General features: G+C 39.1%; 1 protein-coding gene across 1 annotated transcript; it reads right to left on the reverse strand.

Annotated features, from left to right (window-relative positions):
• Positions 1–883: 883 nt before the first annotated feature.
• LOC108670204 (circumsporozoite protein-like) lies at positions 884–8,367 on the reverse strand. The gene is made up of 2 exons (XM_018157664.1): positions 8,208–8,367; positions 884–1,143 (listed from the first exon to the last, which is right to left on the reverse strand). Exons 1-2 carry the CDS (start codon positions 8,365–8,367, stop codon positions 884–886), a joined length of 420 nt encoding a protein of 139 aa, XP_018013153.1.
• Between the last annotated feature and the right edge of the window lie 15,732 nt (positions 8,368–24,099).

The raw sequence follows: 24,099 nt of genomic DNA on the forward strand, positions 1-24,099 counted from the left end.
CAATGTGATTTGGAGATCACAGGAAAGTTTCCATTCACATTTTTTGATATCTAGGGAAGTTCTGAAAAATTGAGCATTGCATGATGCACTTTCTATAAATTTGTGTCTAAATAATTATAGCTAGAATTAGATTTCTGTTCTTTAATACATGCAATCAAAAGCTGTACATTGAAACCTACTTTATATTAAGAAAAGTATTACTGTTTTCTGTTTACAAATGTCTGTCAGTTGCAACGCCTTACGTGAAAAATCAGTCGAATGTCATTTTTAATCTCACGGTAGAAAAAAAAAAGTCCTATCATTTTGAATGCATTTGGACCGTATGAAATGAATTTAATAATTTATAACAAAATTACTCCTCGCGCTATTTTGCAATTTGAACTTTCAATCCTTATTAACTAATTTTAGACATCGCATTAACAGAAAAAGTTCTTATCATCGAGATCACTTGAGAATATTTTCATGTTTTGCTGCAATCGTTTTCTATTGGCGTCGATAAAGATATGGAAATATTGGAATTATTATTCTCAAGAAGAATTAGAATTATTCTCAATAATATTCAAAGAATTAAATAAGAACAATTGAAAACTTCATGAGATACCCAGTCGATGTGGCTACTTGCGGAAAGACCTTGCAGACATAGCTTCAGATATTCAATTTATTTACAGGATTTCTTGTCGCCGTCGCTTTTCAAGTTCAATTTTTTCGGATTGTAGATAATTGTACCGTTATTGTAGCTCTACTTGTAGATAATTGTACCGTTATTGTAGCTCTACTTGTAGATAACCAGAAATAAACGCTGTACGCGCACTGTGCAGGTTCATATCCAAACCAGCTTTTCCTGCATGCACACTTTGCAGGAAAGAACTGTATCCTTCACGCCCTAAGGGTTCGGAGGGGTCAGAAGCAGCACCACCAAAGGGTTCGGAGGGGTCACAAGCGGCACCTCCGAAGGGTTCGGAGGGGTTACAAGCGGCACATCCGAAGGGTTCGGAGGGGTTACAAGCGGCACATCCGAAGGGTTCGGAGGGGTTACAAGCGGCACCTCCGAAGGGTTCGGAGGGGTTACAAGCGGCACATCCGAAGGGTTCGGAGGGGTTACAAGCGGCACCTCCAAAGGGTTCGGAGGGGTCGAAGCAGCACCTGCAAAGGGTTCGGAGGGGTTACAAGCGGCACCTCTAAAGGGTTCGGAGGGGTCGAAGCGGTATCTCTAAAGGGTTCGGAGGGGTCGAAGCGGCACCTCCAAAGGGTTCGGAGGGGTCGAAGCGGCACCTCCATCGAGTTCGGAGGGGTCGCAAGCGGTACCTCCGAAGGGTTCGGAGGGGTCGCAAGCGGCTCCTCCAAAGGGTTCGGAGGGGTCGCAGCCATAATAAATATGGGCGATGATACGCGGAGATGAAGCCGCGCCAGGAAGCGGAGTTACCATAAATATTCTCGTAGCAAACCACCGCGTCTGGGGAGCTGCCCTGATTAAGATAAACCCGCGGCTGGACGGCTGCCTTCTCAACCGCTTAAACTGTGCGCCTGTTGTCCCTGTTACTGTTGTCCCTGTTGCTGTTGTCTCAGCCGCTTAAACCGGGCGCCTGTTGTCCCTGTTACTATTGTCTCAGCCGCTTAAACCGGGCGCCTGTTGTCCCTGTTGCTGTTGTCTCAGCCGCTTAAACCGGGCGCCTGTTGTCCCTGTTGCTGTTGTCCCTGTTGCTGTTGTCTCAGCCGCTTAAACCGGGTGCCAGTTGACTCTGTTGTTGCTATCTAAACAGCTTCTTCTAGCACCTGCACTGTTAGAAAAATTACCGTTAACGGTATTACCGGCGTTTCAGTGGCCGGTCGGCACGTGAAAAGAAACACCGTGTCGCCGTTTTTATTCTAATTTAACACTAAAAATCCGTAAAACATCTGATAAAAACGGCGAAACAGTTCATTTTCACGGGGCGACCGGCCACTAGAACGCCGGTGGGACCGTTTTTTCACCGTTTTTTCTAACAGTGTGTTATCCGTGCCTCTGTTAGCGTATACCTGCGATTGGTATTGCCATTCCAGCTGTTCATGTTGTGTTTTTTTTTTCTCATGATGTCTGAAGTTGTCGTTTCATTCTAGACTATATTTGTATATTAGTGCCGCAGGTCAGCCTTGACGTTGCATCAGAAATTTTAATTTTTTCAAGGCCTAATTTTGATTAACTCTAATGGAGACATACAGGAATATTAGAACTCTATTTGGCTAGATGTGCTACGTATATACAGATGCTTTTATTCTGCACGATTCGTCACACGCGCATGCATAAATAATCATGTTTTTAAATTCGTCAGAATTTCAGTAATTCTGATTCTGTAATTAGTTCGGAAGTTTGCAAGGAAACATTTGTTGTTATTCGTGTACAGCTGATCGAGGCAGTGAAACACGTATCTCACTTATCTCAGTAGTAGGCCAACACAAGATGAGACCTTATGACTCTCCTCGATTTACGAACAAAACTACGACTCGCGGTCATGTCAATTTACATCAAAGCGGTAATTTTTTTATGATGCCTTGGTACAATTCATGATGCCCCTGTCGTGTTCTATACTTTTCATGGAGCTCTGCAATTCCCCACTACTCACTATAGCCTCATTCGAATATCCCTACACGAATACCACCACTCGAATGCCCCCACTCGAATATCCCCACTCGAATACCCCAAGTCGAATACCCCACTCGAATACCCCCACTCGAGTACCCCACTCGAATGCCCCCACTCGAATATCCCCACTCGAATATCCCCAACACGAATGCCCCCACTCGAATGACCCACTCGAGTACCCCACTCGAATACCCACACTCGAATACCCCCACTCGAATACCCCCACTCGAATACCCCCACTCGAATAAACTCGAATACCCCGACACAAATACCCCACTCGAATACCCCCACTCGAATACCCTCCACTCGAGAGGATTCTTCTCTCGTTGAAAGCAATCGCTGTCGTGCAGCTCGTCGCTCCCACGAAGGAGTTGGGCCAGCCTATCTAAATCCTGCCGAACTGTAACATAAACCTGTCAAAGCGGCCTCACTAAAAAGATAGACTTCTTCTCAGATCCGGCAGCTATTGTGCAGATAGAGCGCTACAATTACATCCTTCTCCGACCATTGCTCCTCGACTTCATACTCACAGAAATGAGACTTTGCCTGGATAGAGATGTATTTTTTGACCTTGCGTGGGTCTTTCTGACCCAGTTTTGCTAAGCGTTGAAGGTGCCACTTCTTTTTGGGCAATATTACACAATAATTTTTCTTAGAACACTTGCAATGTCACTCAGCCCAGACGTTTTGGGCAGAGGAAAAATTTTCAGCGTTTCCCACTTGTAAACGACGCGTTTATAGTTGTTAACGTTTGTGTGACTTTTTATGATATTTTATTTCAGGCTTTTTGGACGTGATACTTTTTTTCAGCATGAGACACAGGACGTGCCTCATGCTCGAAAATTATTCTTCTGCTAAATCAATTCAGAGATTTTCAGTTTCGTGGGTAAATAATTATTAACTCGGCTTCACTAAATCCTTAATAAAGCCTGGAAATTTTTACACTGTCGTTTTCGACACTTTTTATTAATTTGCAAAAAATGTATGACAAAAATCGTCGTATTTAATTGCATGATGTTATTATATTCGTCTTTTGTTAAATTAATTTCTATGCTTTCGAAATGCATGAAAAAAATTTCCAGGACCGAATTGTACATCCTCTCCCTTATTAAGTTCTAGAAAATGCCCTCTTCATGAGGGCATCTTTTAAAAAGGATGCCATGAGGATCTTTCAGAAAGGATCTTTTGAGGAGGATCTTTTTAGAGGACGCCATGCACTCAGAAAAACAAATGGTCCCTATTTCCATGTATTGACACTCTTTCTCACCCACATCCGAGCAGAGAGTGAACGTAACACTTGATACGCACCTTTGCCGGTCCATCCTGTGTCACGATAACCCACCCAAGGCAAAAACTGCTTCAGTATTTGGACAGAGCCTCACTAATTTCTCAGAGTGCATCATCGGGCCGCAGGATTAAACACCCTATATCAAAATAAAGGAGCAATATCCTAACGCCCATTATGCGTGAACCTCCGAAAAGAAAGCTTGCAAATTCTGGCTGCATCTCAACCATGTAGTAAATGTCATATTTCATATATACGGCGCAAAGTTTTAATCATAGTATATAGTAGACACTGAGCCTTCCTTTCATAGTCTTTACTCCTCACCTTAGTAAACGTAAAGGATTCTTTAGCAGCAGGATTTGCTCCATTTGTTTGAGATTTTGCCGCTAACGGATGACAGTCATAGCAGCAGCCATTAGCATCCTAACAATTAACGCTAAGTGTCGTATCTTGAACACTGCGCAGCGCCGCTCTTAACATTAACAAGGATTTGTACCAACGCACGCTTTCCTAACTGCAATGATCCTTCGCTTCGGTCCAAGCTTCCTTTAAAAATAAAGCTTCATAAAGCCAGCCTAGTCAACATTACTGACGCAAAAATGGCCATACTGTGACGTGAATCTCCGAAGCTCTGACGCTCTTATCGCTAGAATTAGGCTAGGCAATTGGCACTTCAGTGAGACGGTGCAAAACATCAGATATGTTGACGGGGCTGACTTTTTCTTGAGGATGTCGTACGTCTATGTGGGTTATTAAATGGTATGTGCATTGGTAGCACTGTAATGTTCAGCTGTACTGTTACTGTGCAGTTATTGTACAGGTACTTCACTGTATAGAGGTTTCGCTGTACAATTTACTTCGCTGCTCAATTCTTTCATTTTTCAGGTATTCCACTGTAACTTTTTTATTCGTTGCACGGTTACTTCGCTGTAGTGTTAATTTGCTGTACAGTTACATGCTAACTTTTTCGCTTAAGTATTACTGGTCTATGCATCATTTCTAAAAAAAATTCCAAACAGCCAGTTATTCATTAATCAATCTTTGTATTACCACTTATCTGAAACTCTTCACCACAAAAGGCAGTTATTTGTAGGCAGTAGGAATTTCAGAGCAAAGTAAATAGCGAAAAAAATTATCTTGATTTCAAATTTGAAGAAAAGATAACTTTGTTTATAAATTCTAGGTATATTTGCAATTAAAGCAATCAAGTGATCTTAATAAAGACAATGAATTTTCACGCAAAAGTGGTCTCCTCGCTCTTACACTCTGGGAAATTGGTGAAAATTTGTCCGAATATATGAAAATTTGTCCGAATAATGTACTTCTTGCCATTGCATATCAGTGGTACGTGCAGATTGTTTATCACTATTTGTACAACATGACTCGTTCATTTTTCTGATTGTATGAAGCGTGCAGGCAATCAAGCAATCACGAAGATCCCGGGAATGGCGACCCCGCTCGCTGGAATATTCCCATTCCCATTCCCATGAAATGTCGGGATCACGGTCGTTCCTGGGAACGATTCCCCACAACTGATCATTTAAGGAATCAAGTGTGGCCGACCGTATGAATAACTTTAGCGACTCAACCGTGTGAATCATTTTACCGACTCAACGGTGTGATTAATTTTACCGACTCAACCGTGTGAATAATTTTACCGACTCAACCGTATGAATAACTTTACCGACTCAACCGTGTGAATAATTTTACCGACTCAACCGTATGAATAACTTAACCGACTCGACCGTATGGATAACATTACCGATTTAACTGTATGAATAACTTTACCGACTCAACCGTATATATAACTTAACCCGAATTATATAACTTAACCGACGTGACCGAATTCGATAACTTTACCGACTTAATCGTATGAATAAATTTAGCGGCTCAACCGTATGAATAACTACCGATTTAACCGTATGAATACCTTTACCGACTGAACCGTATGAATAGCTTTACGACTTAATATCGTGTTTATAACTTTACCGACTTAACTATAGAATAGCTTTACCAATGTGAAAGTATGAATAACTTTACAAATATATCAATCATGGTTTGAGGTGGCGCAAAATACACTCAAATAAATAAAGGTTATTATATCAAAATAGTGACGCACTTTCTGCAAGTTGCATTGATACGCATTAGCTGCTTGAAGTAGTCGAAAATAATTTTCTTTTCGTCATGATTTAATAAATTAATATTGATTTTTGGATGTCTGGCCGGGGCGCTGGTTAGCTTATAAAAAGGTATTTTTGAGCTAATTCATGGACCCTAAAATACTCGGTCGAATATCTTAAATTTTATCTCATTTAAAAAAAATAATAATAAATAATAATAACAATTATCCGAAAATAATTTTACTCTAACCAGCACAAAGGATCCTGCTTCAATATTTATTTTAAATATTTATTCTAACATATAAACATGGTTAGCATAAAACCCTTCTTTTCACGGTGTGGTATGATTGCTGAAAAATATAAAAAATACTTGAAAGTTCTCGGGTTGCGCCATCACAACTCTTCTAAGTACATGTGGTGTCAGAAGTATACGTAATGGCCTATATTTAGTCTGTGATTGGTGGGTTTTGCTTGTGACGCCGTCAGTGATTGGCTGACGGAGTTTCGAACTCGTAACTAGTTTTAAAATTTCGGTCCCTAGTCATTTAACATGCAAAAGTTTCTTAAATTTGATTAGCTTCCATTGAAGCTGTGCCACGGATTACAAAAGTGCGATGGCAACTATTTGTATCATATGCGATGGACTGTAAAAAATGTGTATCGTATTTTTCGTGACTTGTTCACAATTCAGAAAATAAGTGTAAACAATCCGCGACTATTCCTTTCATGCATGTGACAGTTTCCAACGTCAAGAAAAATTGAAGTGAAGGCAGAAATTTGTTATTTCAGGTCATGATAAGAGTTGCAGCCAGTCCTCCATGGCCGAAAAAAGTCCCAAGTTCCAGTCATAGAGCCCATTGAACAAAGCGCCTGCTCTATTGTGCACAAGACAAGCATGTTTTGTTAATTAGAACAATTGATCTCAGACTCGGAGATGAAAGAACTTCACAAGGAGGAGTTAGACTCTGCGGAAGTCAGCGCAGTTCACAAGCGTATTCATGACATGGCAGCTCCGTTTCATCTTCACTCTCTTATCCTTCTCGATAATTATCCAAAAACGCTTCCTTTTGTCCGAGGAAGATTCACAAGCCATGTCTCGTACGCCCGACCAACCTTTCGACCAGAAAAAATTAATTCTAAACGTAAAGAGGAATCAACGGCTCAAAAAAAAAGACGTAAAAGCTCGACAAAAAAGTTGGTAGCACGCCCCCGGGGCATCGAACAATTTCAGAGACTGGGTTTTCTTTCAACCCTTTGAAGTTTTCGGATGATAATTGGCATGCTAAACACAACTGGGATAACTTCAACGGGATATGCCTGCAGGTTCATTTGCATCGTCTTCTTATCTTGGCGAATACAAAACTCCGATTTGCTCTCGAGGAGCTCATGCCTACCAGCAAAATTTTGCCGGTAGAAATTAAATTTGGAGGAAAGGAAGAAGAGGGATATTTATAAATTAGTAAATGGAATTGCTCACATGGAAATATATAAAATAAATGTAATATAGTTTAAATTAATAATTTTATTCGTACAACTCAGTCATGTTAAAATAATTTTAGATGCATATTCGATCAGACTTAGCGCTAACGATTCATAGTGCATATATATATGCGTTATTGTAGATGAGTCATCGTACGTAAAACATTATACTTTTAGAAGCAATTTGCCCTGGATAACCAAGCCGAAAAATAAATTGGAATGCTTCGACTAATTTAAATATATATTTTTACACACTCAACCCTGTTCTAATTCAGGAAGTTTCTCTTACTGTTCCCTGCGGCACGAAATATTCTTAAGGCGAGGGTAGCGTGAAATGAAATTAGCATGATTTCATCCCAGCCTGGAATGATCAGAATAAAAGTTTCAAACTTGCCGAGGTGTCAAGTTCTTCAGATGTTCATTGATACTCTGATAAAAATGGCGGCTGTCATTAAGAGATCCCGCTTTAGGAGAGCCTGGGGAGATGTAGGGGGTCTGCAAAAACTGGAGCGGCTTGAGGAAGAAGTAGGAATTTAGAAGCGTTGGATTTAATTGAAATCTATCGCACAATCTTTGACGGCCAGCCGCTGATCATTTGACTGCAAGCGTTTTAGATGTGCATCATGTATTATTCAATTATATACGTTTATTACATGAATTTATACGTCCCCATTAAAGATGTCTCTTGTTTGGGGCTCGGGACTGTCCTGCATCTCTGTCTTAGAGTTTGGACCGTCCCGCATCTCGTGCTTAGAGCTCGGACCGTCCCGCATCTCGTGCTTAGAGTTTGGACCGTCCCGCATCTCGTGCTTAGAGCTCGGACCGTCCCGCATCTCGTGCTTAGAGTTCGGACCGTCCCGCATCTCTAGCTTAGAGCTCGTGACCGTCCCGAATCTATATTTAGAGCTAGGACCGTCCCGAATCTATACTAAGAGCTCGAATCTATACTCTTGCTTAGAGCTCGGACCGTCCCGCATCTCTTGCTTAGAGCTCGGACCGTCCCGCATCTCTAGCTTGGATGTGGCCTAATTTACTGTGGGTATTTAGGAGGAACGCTTTATGGCATTCCTAATAGATAATATAGATAGCCGATATTTTGAAGCTTGGAGCGGTGCTACGTCTCCTCGTAATGATGCTATAGATGCCAGCCCTCTGCCTACCTTCGATGAATGAGACGAGGCAAATACATCGCCATACACAGCGCTCTACCCTCACCACGGTCACTCATGTATGTCGTTTGCTTATCTCAGTGAGAACATAAATCATCCCATCATGGTAGGCGTAAATTCAGCACGAGTACAAGTGAGTCCCGACATGATTTGTGATTCTCGAGCTGTTCACGAGCTGTTCAAGATCAGTTAAATAGATTTAATTTTTTTTTGCTGTGAGTATCCAAATTCAAATCACATTAATCAGGCATCTACTCTCAAATAAACGCTAAATTAACCGTTGTTTCGCTGCCTCGACGTTGATTAAACGTTGCTTCAACGTCATTTGCCGGTAGTATGTTGGTTAAGTTGTAATTCATTCAGTTTCAGTTCATTCATTTGAACACCTCTCGCCGCTTGAATGCGGATGAATTCTTTCCGTTTTAAATGAGCAATGGTTACAAAATTCAATTGAAATAATTGTCATTTAGTGATTTACTCATTTTAAAAACACTCAACATGTGAATTGCACTAAATCTGTCACATAAGAACTCACATGACGAATCTGATTGAAAAATGCACATAACGAACATTTCAATAGCGAAAACTACTATTTACGTCCTACTATATTTAAATTTATCTATACCCATTTATAGATAGTTGCACACTTCGAGTTATTCGGTAACTTATGTATTCTGATATATTTTTTTTCTGTAAATATCACTTGAATTCCGCGAAATAGGTAATAAAATATTGGTAGCTATTTCCGTAGAGTTTTGCTGACCGGTCGCTGCATCATCCTGATGACGCGTCAGTCAGTGTCACCCTGGGGCCATACTTTCAAAACTCGCTAAGTGAACGTAAGTACTTTCGCTCTATTTTCTTGTCTATGATTGGTGGATTTGGCTTGAAAGACCACCAATGATTGGCTGATGAACTTACGATCTCTTAACTTTTTTTGAAAGTATGGCCCAGATGTATAGCCTGATTCTACGCTCACAGAAATGAGTGGGACTGTGTACAAATAATAATGCACATTTTATTCCTGTGTGGGTCATGCTGATGCAGAGTATATCGATGTTACGTTGAGAAAGTTTGTCATGACATGGACAATCGGACTCCTTAATTTTCATGAGTGAATTTCTCACAACAATCACTTACGCTATCCTGAGGGTTAACAGTTTTTACATCACTTATTTTTATTTGATGTTTAAATTTTTCTCATTTGACGACTAATACTCGATAATTTTCGTTCACTGTCGATTCGCTTGAAATATTAATTATCTCAACTTTACGATGACCTCTACATAATTTGCCTTTTTAGTGTGCGATAGATGAACGAAATTTGGTCAGTACTGCAGCGCCTATAGTTTTTGATATGAATGAAATGAACTGAAATATTATGTCATTCAATAAATCAGACACATTCATTGAAGCTAGCTTTTTGACGCCGAAATCTCATTATACCGAAAGTTAGAGCAATTTAACCTCAAACGTGTTCTTTGCATCACTGAACCAATGATTTTAACTGAATTACTAAAGATTAATAACAACAAATTTTGAAATGCGTTAATTTTTATCTTTAGATTACTGAGGACTGTTGTTCAAGGAAACAACGACAATAATTTATTTGAAAATTTAACAATCAGACATATGATGCATTCGGTCTACATTTGTTTACAGTTTAATTTGACGTAATATAATATAATATAATATAAAGTCGCTATCCTGAAGGGAGTATTCTGTTACAGTCATCTTAGTATTTGCAGTCGATTCAACAATAAGCCTTTGGACTTCTTTGTTTCACCTTACCTATAATATAATATAATATAATATAATATAATATAATATAATATAATATAATATAATTTATAATATAGTATACGTCACAGTTGTCGCTATCCTGAAGGGAGTATTCTGTTACAGTCATCTTAGTATTTGCAGTCGATTCAACAATAAGCCTTTGGACTTCTTTGTTTCACCTTACCTCTAAAATTCTGGAATATCATAAAACGTATTCATGGCGTCGTTATTTTGAAGGAAGGGTTCTCATTTTAGGCGCAGGTTCTAACCACAGCACCTCAGCCGGTCAGGATATAAGGCTCATGCTTCAGAACTTTTTCGGGCTCGCCATCATAAAGTCTGAGTAAAGGCCTCCAAATTATTCGCCTTCCTTCATACATCAGGTTTTGGGCGGAATGTTTCCCGTGAAGGACGGACTTATATATTTGAACTGCCGCGTGGAGGCGGTCTACCGCTTCTTGCCGGCGCGTCTGCAGCTCGCAAGTATATTTTTTCTTGGCATTTAACTTTTGTTTACTGACGTTGAATTTTCGCGCCCCGATTTAGAGGATTTTAATGAATTATTGAATCTGTCCAATTTCATGTATTTGTGTGAATTTTGTTCAACTACGATATTTACCCTTTGTTTAGTGACGCCTGCGAGTCTGCCGCTTGGTGGTATGATTTTTTCTCGCATTTACCCTTTGTTTACTGATGATGATTCGAATCAAATCATCTAAATCAAAAAGATATTTGATCAAATCTTACCGATCAAATACAGTTGTGTTAATTAAGTTCATTTGTGTTATTCACCCCTCCGTTCACTGACGTTGAAATTGTTCGCCTTTATTTCGGTGATATGAATGAATTCTTTAAACTAACCAATCAATTACTTTTGAATAAATTAAGTTCAACAATGAAATTCATACTAAGTTTACCGACATTAAATCCTTGCGCCTCGATTTATGTTTTTTTGAGAATTATCGAAGCTTAATAAATCCAACATATTTGTATAAAGTAAGTTCAATCATGATATTTACACTAAGTTTACCGACATTAAATCTTTGCGCCTCGATTTATGTTTTTTAAGAATTATCGAAGCTAATAAATCCAACATATATGTATAAATTAAGTTCGAACATGATATTTAACTTATATTTACCAACTTTGAAACTTCGGGCCTTGATTTAGGGGATTTGAATTGGTCATTGAATCTAAGCTATCATATTTAACTATAGTCGAGGGAATTTCAATTTTCTTTCTTTTTTGGTATTCAAACTTCATTCCTTTTAAATTTTTCATTCGATAAGACAAATCAAACTTTTATTGAGAGGTAAATTCTATTTACACGCTTGAAATGGAAATATTTTTGCTTTTCTCAAGATGTGCGTTTGTTCCATGATATTCTCCAAAGTTATATCTCGTTATATGGACACTGAAAAGGATGAATATTGAATAAGGCCAATTATTAATATCACATAAAAGAATTTAATTAATAAAGTCCCATACATATTAAAAGGGATGCATTCAAAAGCTAATAGATTGGAAGTTTCTATTAATCATTTGAAAGCAATTCAGACGATAAATGAAAATTTTTTAATTAAAAAATAGAAATAAGCCGAACATAAGTGCAGCATAATTTCTATCTTACTCAATTCTCCCGTATAATTTTTTCGAAGTTTCCATAGATTTTTTGTGATATTTCTAAATATTTGTGCGAGATTTCCGCGTCATTTTTGCGAAGCGTCCATATAATTTTTGCTGGATTTTGATATAATTTTTGTGAGATTTCCATATAATTTTTGCAAGATTGTCGCATAGTTTTTGCAAGATTGTCGTGCAATTTTTGCAAGATTTCCATATAATTTTCGCAAGATTTACACAAAATTTTGCGAGATTTACATTTAATTTTGCAAGATTGTCAAATAATTATTGCAAGATTTTTATATAATTTATGCGAGATTTCCATATAATTTTTGCAATATTTTCATATAATTTTGCCAGATTTACATATAGTTTTGCAAAATTGTCACATAATTCTTCGCAAGATTTACATTTATTTTTTGCTAGATTTCCACATAATTTTTGCGAGATTTCCATTAAAGGGTTCATCGTTGATTGACTCGACCCTTGTTCCCCTCAGTTGGTCGCACTTCCCTCTCTTGCCAGTCATTAGAGCTCCAAGTTATGGAGTCCATTTCGAGTGACATACGCTTTTTAATCAAGTGATATTAGATTTGCCGGGCTTAACTTGATATCATCATCCAAGCAGCTAACTCTCCTCAATAACCTTCTATACGAGGCTCTAAAGCAACGGACTTCTCACTTAATGGTTTACTGATATATACGTTTTCCGCGATTCAGATTCTGTCATGCGGTCGGTCATTGAACGATTGGCAACCTCAAGTGTGAACCTTTTGATGAATTCGCAATAAAAGCGTATTAATTCAGGGCATTGTTTTGAAGTCAAGCCCCAGTCATATTCATGATGTACTTGCGGAAGTATTTTTGTTAACACAAGTAACTGAGACAGATTAAATAAGGTTCATGAGTCTGTATTAATGAGTTAGAATAATATTGTTGCATATCTAATAGGCAGTAATATTTTCACTATTGGATAGCTGGATCAACTTATAATCTTTATAAATAATATTAATAACAAAAATCTTATTAAGATGACTTACAACATTGACAGCGAGTTGTTGCGGTCGATTCGTGTTCGATTGCAATCCCATCATTTCGTGTGCACAATCTTCCAAATTATAATTCATAATAGAATTTTCTGTCTCTCAAAATTTGATGTGCGTATACTTCTTTCACATGAAAGACATTTAATGGGGCAACATATAAATTGATTGAATGCGTTACATAAGTCCATCTTTAAGCTGCGTGTTCAAATATTTACTGGAAATTTGTTCAATTATTAAGTTCGTTCATATTTAATATTGATAATAACCATTTATCTATGATAATAAATAATTATTTTATAATGGTTTAGCTAATTGTTATATAAAATTATCCATTATGCGATTTTTACACGCGGCAAAAGATCGCCTGGCACTTGGTCAGACATTTTTTTTTTAATCTGCCCTTCAACGTCAGTACACGAAGAATAATTATTATAAGATTGAAGTTTTGTTCCTTGTTTAGGGTTAATGGTAATGGAACTGAATGAAATATATTATTAAAATATATTAAAAATTAAATATATTATTTTTAAATCAATTACATATGTGTTAAATTAACGAATTAACTTTTAGATCAGATTTTCAGACTGATTGAACGGATACCTCACAGCAGCTCATTCATTTTGTAAGCCTCAATTATTACATCAAAAATTCATCACTTGATTCAGTATTTCAATCGGCCATGATAATTCATGTTCAATTAGCAAGGTTATTTCACGGTGTGAGAAGTTGTGCATTTACAAATGATCATAGAGCCTTCTACCTCCCGCAATAAAAAGTCACTATTAATCTTCAGTATACTAATGTATTTCCATGTGTAAGTAATCAATAGTCTATTCATTTTATGATCAAAAATAACTATATTATATTGTATGGTATTTACCGAGACACTTGCAGAAAAATTAATGGCTCGAGTATTTCCAAATAGCGACACACTTTGTGCTTGTAGCACTGATACGCTATTCTTGACAGGTCATAAGTCACAATGTGTATTGTTTTATGGACAAATTCTCAATCATTTTTTTGAGTACACAACTTTGGATTTTTTGGCGTGAGCTTCGACAAGAAGCAAGGAAGGGGTGCTTCCCCCCCCCCCCTCCGCTGAGTGTCACCGAATTATTCTGAGCGCATGTATTGCCGGGGCTGAAATTATACCTTAAATTATACCTTAATTTGGGTAGGCGCTCGTAATCCATGGCTGAATGATGGTGCAGCTGGTGCTGCTGGTGCTGCTGGTGCTGATGGTGCAGCTGGTGCTGCTGGTGCTGCTGGTGCTGATGGTGCAGCTGGTGCTGCTGTGATTGCCACAAATGTTGTAGCTATTGCCCTCAAAGTTTCATCTAAGAGTTCACTTCATTAACTTTACTGTAGTTATCGTAGCCGTGTCAGCTTAGCTACTATTGTTGCTGCTATGATGCAGCTCTTGTTGGTTCAGCACTAACTAACACTAGCCATTATTTTGGTGCTGTTATTAGTGCTAGTGTCGCAGCTGTTGATAACGTTGCTGCACATGAACTTTGTATTCATTCATTCATTAAGATTTTAGAAGCTAATGGAAATATATAGAAATTATCAGTATATTTGATATTATAGAAATGCTCGGTAATTTTTAAAATTTAGTCATAAAGGAATTGAATTAAAGTTTCAGTAGAAGCACCGCGCTGCTAACGATCATTGGTCGCATCCTTCTCTCAGCTGCTCAAAATAATTAACTTTGTTTTTTTTTAATTTGTTACTAGTTGATAAATTTTGTGTTTGTTGTTTGTTATATTTAATTTTGTGATTAACTTTGTGATTTTTAGTCTGAAGTTCCCAAATGAGGCCCACTAGATATATGGGATAATTTTAATTTTGAGTCTCGTATTTAGTTTTCAGTGAATTATACTGCAATTATTTAACTGAAATCTACTCTTCAATCTGATTCCTACAATTTCTGCTTATTTTAACTGTAAAAATCGTAACATAATAACCGTAAAATTATGACTAATTTATTAATTTTCTATTATTTTGTAAAACTTGTTAAACATCGATACGATTTTTTTTGCGTTTCCTCTTCTTCGTTTAATTGTATTTTGTAATGTTAATTTCCATGCCCCAGATCTTCAGTTGATTTCTGCCAGCTTCTCTAACCTAAAATACCCTTCACTTGATGGCTAACAATTTGAAGCAATTTTTGTTAATTTTTTCCAATCTTCCTGCCTTTTCCATTCCTCCCCTTCCATCTTCACAATTTTTCTACTTCGCAAATTCATCTTTATATACTCACGCTCTCCCTTCCTTCCCATGACCTCCAATTTAACGTCCCTTCGTTTCTGTTCTCTCTCTCTCTCATTCTCTCTTCGATATATATTTTAATTAACATTTCGCCTCGCCTTCATTCACATCTTCCCTCTCTTGTTCCTCGCATCACCAACATGGTCACATTTATTCACATTCATCATTTTGCATCCCCGTCACTCTCGCATTCAGTCACCTTTACATTCTCCCCCCCCACCCCCCTCTCCTCTTCTCCCTCACCCCCTCCCTCTCCCTCACACCAGACTGTCCTCCTGGCTGCGTTATTTAAGAGTGGCAGTGAACTTTATTTATCACTTTAATGTAGCCGTGTTATGAGTAGCGTCTGAGATACGACACTCGCCTCTCTCGCCCACCAAAGCCACGCCATGTAAACATATTGCCTAAGTTATTGCCGTGTGCCGTTGCCGTCTTTGCCTTGCCTACAACTTCCCAACTTGTCTACGGCCTTCACAATCTACGGCAAACCAATAGTAAAAATTGTTCACGTTATGTATATAGTTTATCTTTGAATATGCGCGACTTAGAGGTTAGGACGTATTTTCGGCGGCCGAGCAATGGGAAAAATAATTTAGATTATCACTGCAGCTGTCTTGGAATATAGACATCTTAGAGTTAGGGACGTATTTTCGGCGGCCAATCAATAGGAAAAATAGTTAAGATTATCACTGCAGTTGTCTTGGAACATACGAAACTTAGATTAAGAGGTGAGTTAGCGACGACTAACACATGAGCGAAATAATTCAGGTTATTACTTAAGTTCTGAAGTTTTTTTTCGAATATACGAAACATAGAATAATAGGACGATATAAAAAGGTTAAAAGATTAGATAAAACTAGGTTGATGAGATTAGAGATAACGTTGGCAGTGTTCTAAATGAACACAGACTAAAGTTATTTTTTTTTGCAATGAAATTAAATAATTTCTACTGTTCTGCAGGTATCGAATAAATAGAGGATGTTATTTTTTGCGGTTGCTTTTGAATCTTTTTAAAGATATATATTTTTCTTTTTATATGATATATTACAAAACATCCACAAATAAGATTCATTCATAACTACGTATTATACTCACACATTTATTTGTAAGTTGGCTGGTTTCAGCGGCAATAATTTACGAGTTTTATTTCAAAATTGATAATTCTTTGCTTTTCTTTATCTGCGCGTTGTCTGAAACAATGAATCCAACTTTAATGTTCGATAACGTGTTTTTGTTCAATGTATCTGCATTATTCTTGGCACAATAAAGTTCAGGTAATTATTTTAATAAAATATAATTAGTTCTGATTCTGAGTCATAAGTTCGGAATTTTGTATCAAATTAATATTCTAGGTTTGGTCGATCATACGATTAATTTTGAGAACATATAACAGAAAAAATAGCGCCATAAAATGCGGTTAACAAACTTCAGAAGCATTATAGTCTGAATTTAGAGCAAACGGTAGCGGGGCAGCAACAGTTAAAATGATAGCGGTCACGTCTGGGATAAGAGCAGTCACGTCTGGGATAAGAGCAATCACGTCTGGGATAACAGCAGCCACGTCTGGGATAACAGCAGTCACGTCTGGGATAAGAGCAGTCACGTCTGGGATAAGAGCAGTCACGTCTGGGATAACAGTAGTCACGTCTGAAATAAGAGCATTCACGTCTGAAATAATAGCTGCAGCTGCTGAAATAAGAGCAGCAACGTCTGGAATAAGAGCAGCAGCAGCTGAAATAATGGCAGTCACGGCTGAAATAATAGCTGCAGCTGCTGAAATAAGAGCAGCAACGTCTCAAATAAGAGCAGCAGCAGCTGAAATAATAGCAGTCACGGCTGAAATAATAGCTGCAGCTGCTGAAATAAGAGCAGCAACGTCTGAAATAATAGCTGCAACGTCTGAAATAAGGGCAGCAGTGGCTGAAATAATGGCAGTCACGGCTGAAATAATAGCGCGCGTGACGGCACAAGAGCGCGACGGACTGTCCTATAAAGCATCGATAATTAAACTTCGCAGGCCGCTTCGTGCCGCCTGTAACGGGAGGGAGGAGTGTGGGGAGTTGGGGAAAATGGGGAATGGTTGGGAGTGGTTGTCCGGTGAGGTATGGTTGACTGTTAGGGTATGGTTGACTGGTGAGGTATGGTTGACTGTTAGGGTATGGTTCCCTCTTCAGCCACTCCTAAACTCCTTCTGTCATATCTTTCTCACACTACCCCTTTCCTCTCTATCTTTCGTTCACCACCCATCTTCTATCATATCTCGCTCCCTCCACCCATCTCCTACCATATTACCCCCCTCTCCTCTCCTTATTTCCCCTCACTCACCCTATTTCCCCTCACCCTTGCCCTCAGTCCCCGGCGTGACCCCCGTAGCTGTGGTTTTAACGGGCCGTATCTGTAATCCTGGTTTGCCACCTAATCAGCATAAAGCTCAGTTTAACAGGCGTGCTGCTATTAACAAGCGGTATGCGGTGGCTGTGCTCATGCCACACTTTCAAGCCATTGCTGCTCACCATAAACGCTCACAGTCCCGCCCTCCCTTTGAGCAGAAAAATGAACCTAAAGCCTCCTAAATAGAAAGAAACGACTACTCCAGCGCCCGAAGAACTGCCTGTGAAAATCAAAAACTCCGACGAATGAACTAGTGAAAAGTCGGGTCTCGGGAACACTGGTTCTACCGCGGTCGTTAACAGGAAGGGTATTTCGTCTGGATATTCTGAGAAATTATTTTGAAAGTTTAATCAATTTTGTTAATTTCAATCTCAATCGAAATTGTCATTAGAGCGTCCTGGCAACTTTGAAGCTGAGATTACCGAAGGGGAGCGATCTGTAATGTTTCCATGTCAGAATGTGTTGACAAATGCGAACAAATTATTTATCAGGTGCGAAAACAACCCTTATTTTCTATGAAGCAACTTAATTAAATTTAATGACAATTGCAGGAGAAGATCAGGAAGTATTTCTTATTTCAATTACACATAAGGAAAAATAAGAAGTTCCTTATTTCATGTACTGACTAAGACCAGATAAAACATTTTCTTCATTCTCGAAATTTTCCTTTTTAATATTTAAATAAAGTTGAATGCAACGTCTTCAACCTGTCACGCAAACGTGAAATTTAAAACGCCCAATGACATTTATAAACTCATCCAACCGTAAGATAATATTTGATATATAATGAGTCGTGTAACTTTGTGCCTCCATTGCCACATTATTATTAAATGTGTCAAGCGAGAGCTCGCAGTTGAAGTTTTATAGCCCGTTTCCCTTTTCCATATTCATTTGTTTGGTCATCGAATTAACTCAACTTATTCCTAAGGAAAAAAATTATCAAGCAGATTACCAAAAACCAGCCAGAAGAACTTATACAGAGACGCAAATCCATTTTGATTCACAAAAAAACATTTAAATATTATAACTAGCGTCTCATTACGCGTGTACTTGAATGGGCATTGCTATCAATTTATTCATTTAGACCTAAATTTTCTACAAATCACCCACTCATCACAGTTTGCTGAGAACATAATTTCGTGCCACAGTGAACGCTTTACTTTAGACCAAAGACTGCCATTTAAAGTGACGCGGTAGCAGAACAGAACTGAACCTTTTACCCATGCATTTCGTCTCTCAATATTGCTTTCTGCCCCTCATGCAGGTTAACATGGACGACCAAAGGATTTTCAGATGTCGGAGAAACTTCATGTACATTGGTTCCTAGATTGATTTTATTGATATCTTTACAGAATAGGTTAGTCAGATCTATTGGCGCAGCGGTGCGCCAAGAAAGGAGACTTTGTGGTCAGTGATAGAGTGTTTTCGTGTTTTGAGCGAGTGCACCGGACAGTCGGACAGTTTTTTTTTTTTGCATTTTTGAACGAGGGATGCGAGCGCTAACCGGCTGGCATCAATTGGAAAATTGGAGAACTGTGATATTGGCTGCGTGAAGACGACAGCCAGGCATATGGGTTCTTGGGCTACGCATGAACCGTATTATTGAACCAGAACAACGGTTCTGGGGCTTTGTACGAACCGTATTATTGAACCAAAACAACGGTTCAAGGGCTTTGTACAAACTGTATTATTGTACTAAAAGAGCGGTTCTTTGGCTTTGTATGAACCGCATTATTGAACCGAAAGACTGGTTCTAGCTAGGGCTTCGATCGTATTTATTGTATTATTAAACCAAAATGCTTATACCTGCACAGCGTATCAGCAAGTAGCTCCTTGCTTCAGTACTGAAGCAAGATTGGTAAGATTTCAGGTCTCAAATAATCACTTAAGCTCGGATGATCAGCTCGGATGATCAGCTCGGATGATCAGCTCGGATGATCAGCTCGGATGATCAGTATTCAATCTTGGCCGCCCGTCCGCGGAATTTTCAGTCGCTCAATCGCGTCGCTCGTCGAGTAGAAACTTCGCTTGATTGCATCTCAGTTTTGACCTCATCTTCTGTCGTGGGAAAAAATATAGACTGAACTTGGCTTCTGAGTTTTCACTCTTATTGACTTTATCCTTTGTAGTCTTTTAAAATCGCGACGCATACTTTAGATTTTATCCTTGTGTTAAAAATAAATGTGTAGCCGCGTTTGGGGTGGCAAAGTTGGGCTTTCAAAATTCTATTGTTCTTCCGAGACTTAACTTGTGACTTGACAGTAGAGTCGACGGTTGAGTGATGAAGGACGACGAAGGCGGCGCATCAGCGTAACCTTGAACGAGGACATCTTAAACTTGACATATGGACATAAAGATAGGCAAATAAAACAAACCACGAACGGTTGACTTTCAGATTTTATTTCAAGCCACTTTGCAAAGTTTTAAAGTAAATATCGACTAGGAAAAGAAAGGCAAAACATGTCTTTCTTTTGACAGTTCCAGCCTTGGTCTTTGACACCGTAAACTCATGAAAACTTATGGGTTATACTAACCAAATGCGGGTACACTCTCTGCACATAACTCAGATATGTTTTTGCCAAGCGAAATTGGGCTAGGATGACCCACATGAGAACAAAAGGCTAATTGATATTTGCACAAAGTTTCACTCATTTCTCTGTGGGAATGTAGAGGACTAGAAAGCTCGAGTTTTCGAGATGTTTATCTGTTCAGTTCAACTTTAAGTTTATCATATTTCGGCCTTGAATTCCCACTATATCTAATGAACTCTTGTGCAACATTAAACTTATTTCCTGACAAAATTTATGAATATTTAACGTTAGTATTTCACCGAATACCCTCGATCAAGTAAGGTTCAGCTCAAATGTTCAACAGTCATAAGTATTACTCGTAAATTTTAAAGGTCACAACATTCATTCATCTAATTTTTATTTTAGTCTTGTAAAAATATGAACGTCACAATTGGATACAGTTTACGCCCAACATTAGTTTTACCCGTATGACTCTGAATAATGAATGAATATTCACTAGCTTAACTAAAAATTGGAGCCGTTACGTCGCTGGCCGTTAGACGCTTATCTTTATTAAATGAAGAGCTTCCTGTTTAACGGAATTGATAGAGCTTGACTTCAATGGTAATTTTTAATGATATTTTTATAAAGACATGGAACGTGCAAATCAAATTTTGTGTAATTAAATCATGTTCAAAATCCGTTTGATTGCAGGGTTGATATACGAAAAAAATGTTTGAACGTTTCTCGTTTCAGACAGATTTTTCATCAAAAAACGTTGAATTCATAATAATTATGCAACTATTTTAACTTGGACGTTGTAGCAGGCAGTCTACTCGTCTGTTGTAGCGAGCAGTCTACTCGCCTGTTGTAGCGGGCAGTCTACTCGCCTGTTCCCGCCAGTTCACAGCGTGCATTCTTACCTCTTCATGGAACATATTTTTTGCAAGTGTTTGCCCTAATCCCCTCCTTACCTCTCTTAATCCCTTCCCCTTTCCCCCTCTCTCCTCCCCCGTGTCTTGGTCCCCTTCCTCCCCCATGTCGTGGTCCCCCCCTTCCCCCTGTCTTGGTCCCCTNGCACTGCATGTCCATCACACGCTGACCTCCTGCCGCTGCTGTGCTGCTGCTGTGCACTGCATGTCCATCACACGCTGACCTCCTGCCGCTGCTGTGCTGCTGCTGTGCACTGCATGTCCATCACACGCTGACCTCCTGCCGCTGCTGTGCTGCTGCTGTGCACTGCATGTCCATCACATAATTCATGAACGTAATCTATATAAATAATAATAAATTAATCATATAATACATAAATCGAAGAAGAAATAAAAGTTTACGACAAGGCAGCTCGTGATAAAGTGTTCAAATTTACCTTCGCTCACTGAACGTTTATTCGAAGCTTTAATTACATTCACATATACAGAAAATTTCAACTACAACTTTCTTCTTTATGAAATTGAAATAATTGGATGATTGGAAATTGGAATGTGTATGAGCAATTCACCAGAGAAAAGTTTTCCGTTTAATCACTCGTATGCATTTTTTCGAAGTACAAAGAAAAATGGCCTTCTGATATTCGGATTTGTTGGAGCATTGCAATGTCAAAACGAAATATTTTATTTCAGAATTCCTGATAAAAAGAAGGTGTGTCACCTCAGGATAAAAAATATCCCCCTAAGTGAGGATAACATCGTAAAATAAATTTTTCACCATTTTATGCTTCCGCAAAGTTTATGACTAAAATTTTTACAAATCTGCATCGTGTATTAGGATAAACTTTACTTTAACCTTTCTGGCATGGAACTAAGAAGAAAGTGGTGGATGGTAAGCATCAGGAAGTGGACGGCTGAGGACGGCGGTGGACGGCGGTGGACGGCGGTGGACGGCAGTGGACGGCGGAAGACGGATGGCAGTGGACGACAGTGGGCGGCAGTGGGCAGTGGAAGACGACGGAAGACGGCAGAGGGCGGCGGAGGAGAGCGGAGAACGGCAGTGGGCGGCAGTGGACGGCAGTGGACGGCAGTGGACGGTGGTGGATGGCAGTGGCGGACAGTGGACGACAGTGGGCGGCAGTGGGCGGTGGAAGACGATGGAAGACGGCAGTGGGCGGCGGAGGAGGGCGGAGGACGGCAGTGGACGGCGGTGGACGGCGGTGGACGGCAAGCAGGTCAGTCCGCGGCGTCACGCCCGTCGCTCCTGAGACGAAATCCAAAAATTGAGACGACGGCCCGAACTTTGCTGGCCTCCGTGACCGGAACCTGGGGAGAGGAGGGAGTGAGGGAGTGGGGGGAGTGAGTTAGTGTAGGGGGTGTGGAGTTGGAGAGTGGGGGGGAATGGGTGAGTGAAGGGAGTGGGGAGTGGGAGAGGACACCTCGAACTCATGATGCATATTATGCTATGAGCACATTTCGTTCCTGATAATCCTACTTTCCTGGATAATTCGAACCAAGTTCTCTTAAGCAACCATGTGACTTTCTTGTACTATTTTCTTCTAGATGTTAATTGTGGATCATAAACCGTATTTTCTAGATGATATGCTGTATGTTCTAAATGATATACTGTATTTTCTGGATGATATACTGTGTGTTCTTTATGATATACTGTATGTTCTATATGATATACTGTATTTTCTAGATGATATACTGTATGCTCTAGATGTAGCTTAGGCTCTAGAAATCTTCTATGAGTTCTTTAGCATTTCTTCCAGTACAATAATTCAATCCAAACCATTCACTCTAATTCAATGCTGACATAAAATAATAATTTAATATCGGAATAATTTTCAAAATATTGCAAAACAAAAATATAATAATTGTTTCTGAAAAAACTCGTGTAGATGTTGTTATATTTAATTAATAAAATTGTGTTTGGTGGTCGCATTTTAGAGAGCATGCCTAGTGACGTCATACAGAGCGTCTACCTAATTAGCAGTTATCGTAAAAACCTGATAAGAAGGAATCTAACGAGTACCTAATCCCAGTTAAGGCAGACTATGAAGATGTGTTAAAGACCATTGAGGCTATTTCTAAAGACCATCAAGGTTACTTATGGCAGACCACCGAGTGAATATTTGGTGGTCTATGGTTAGACCACCAAGTCTATATATAACGACCATCGCGGCTATAGTTGAAGACCATCGAGGCTATAGTTAAACACTACCGAGGCTATAGGTAAACACTACCGAGGCTATAGTTAAACACTACCGAGGCTATAGTTGAACACTACCGAGGCTATAGTTAAACACTATCGAGGCTATAGTTAAAGACTACCGAGGCAATAGTTAAAGACTACCGAGGCTATAGTTAAAGGCTACCGAGGCAATAGTTAGAGACTACCGAGGCTATAGTTAAAGACTACCGAGGCTAGTTAAACACTACCGAAGCTATAGTTAAACACTACCGAAGCTATAGTTAAACACTACCGAGGCTATAATTAAACACTATCGAGGCTATAGTTAAACACTACCGAAGCTATAGTTAAACACTACCGAGGCTATAGGTAAAGACTACCGAAGCTATAGTTAAACACTACCGAGGCTATAGTTAAACACTACCGAGGCTATAGGTAAAGACTACCGAAGCTATAGTTAAACACTACCGAAGCTATAGTTGAACGCTAACGAGGCTATATACAATTAAAGACTCTCGCTGCTATATTTAAATATCATGATATCACCGATGTTATATTGAGTTACCATCGAGGCTACTTTAAAGACGATCAAGACTATATTCAGCGCTGCTTGATAAAACTGTCTTGTCGAGATTTTCCGTTTGCGGCCGTGATCCGCAGTATGTAAAATGAGTTTG

The sequence above is a fragment of the Hyalella azteca genome, unplaced genomic scaffold (genome assembly GCF_000764305.2).
Source record: "Hyalella azteca isolate HAZT.00-mixed unplaced genomic scaffold, Hazt_2.0.2 contig5912, whole genome shotgun sequence".
Taxonomy (NCBI): domain Eukaryota; kingdom Metazoa; phylum Arthropoda; class Malacostraca; order Amphipoda; family Hyalellidae; genus Hyalella; species Hyalella azteca.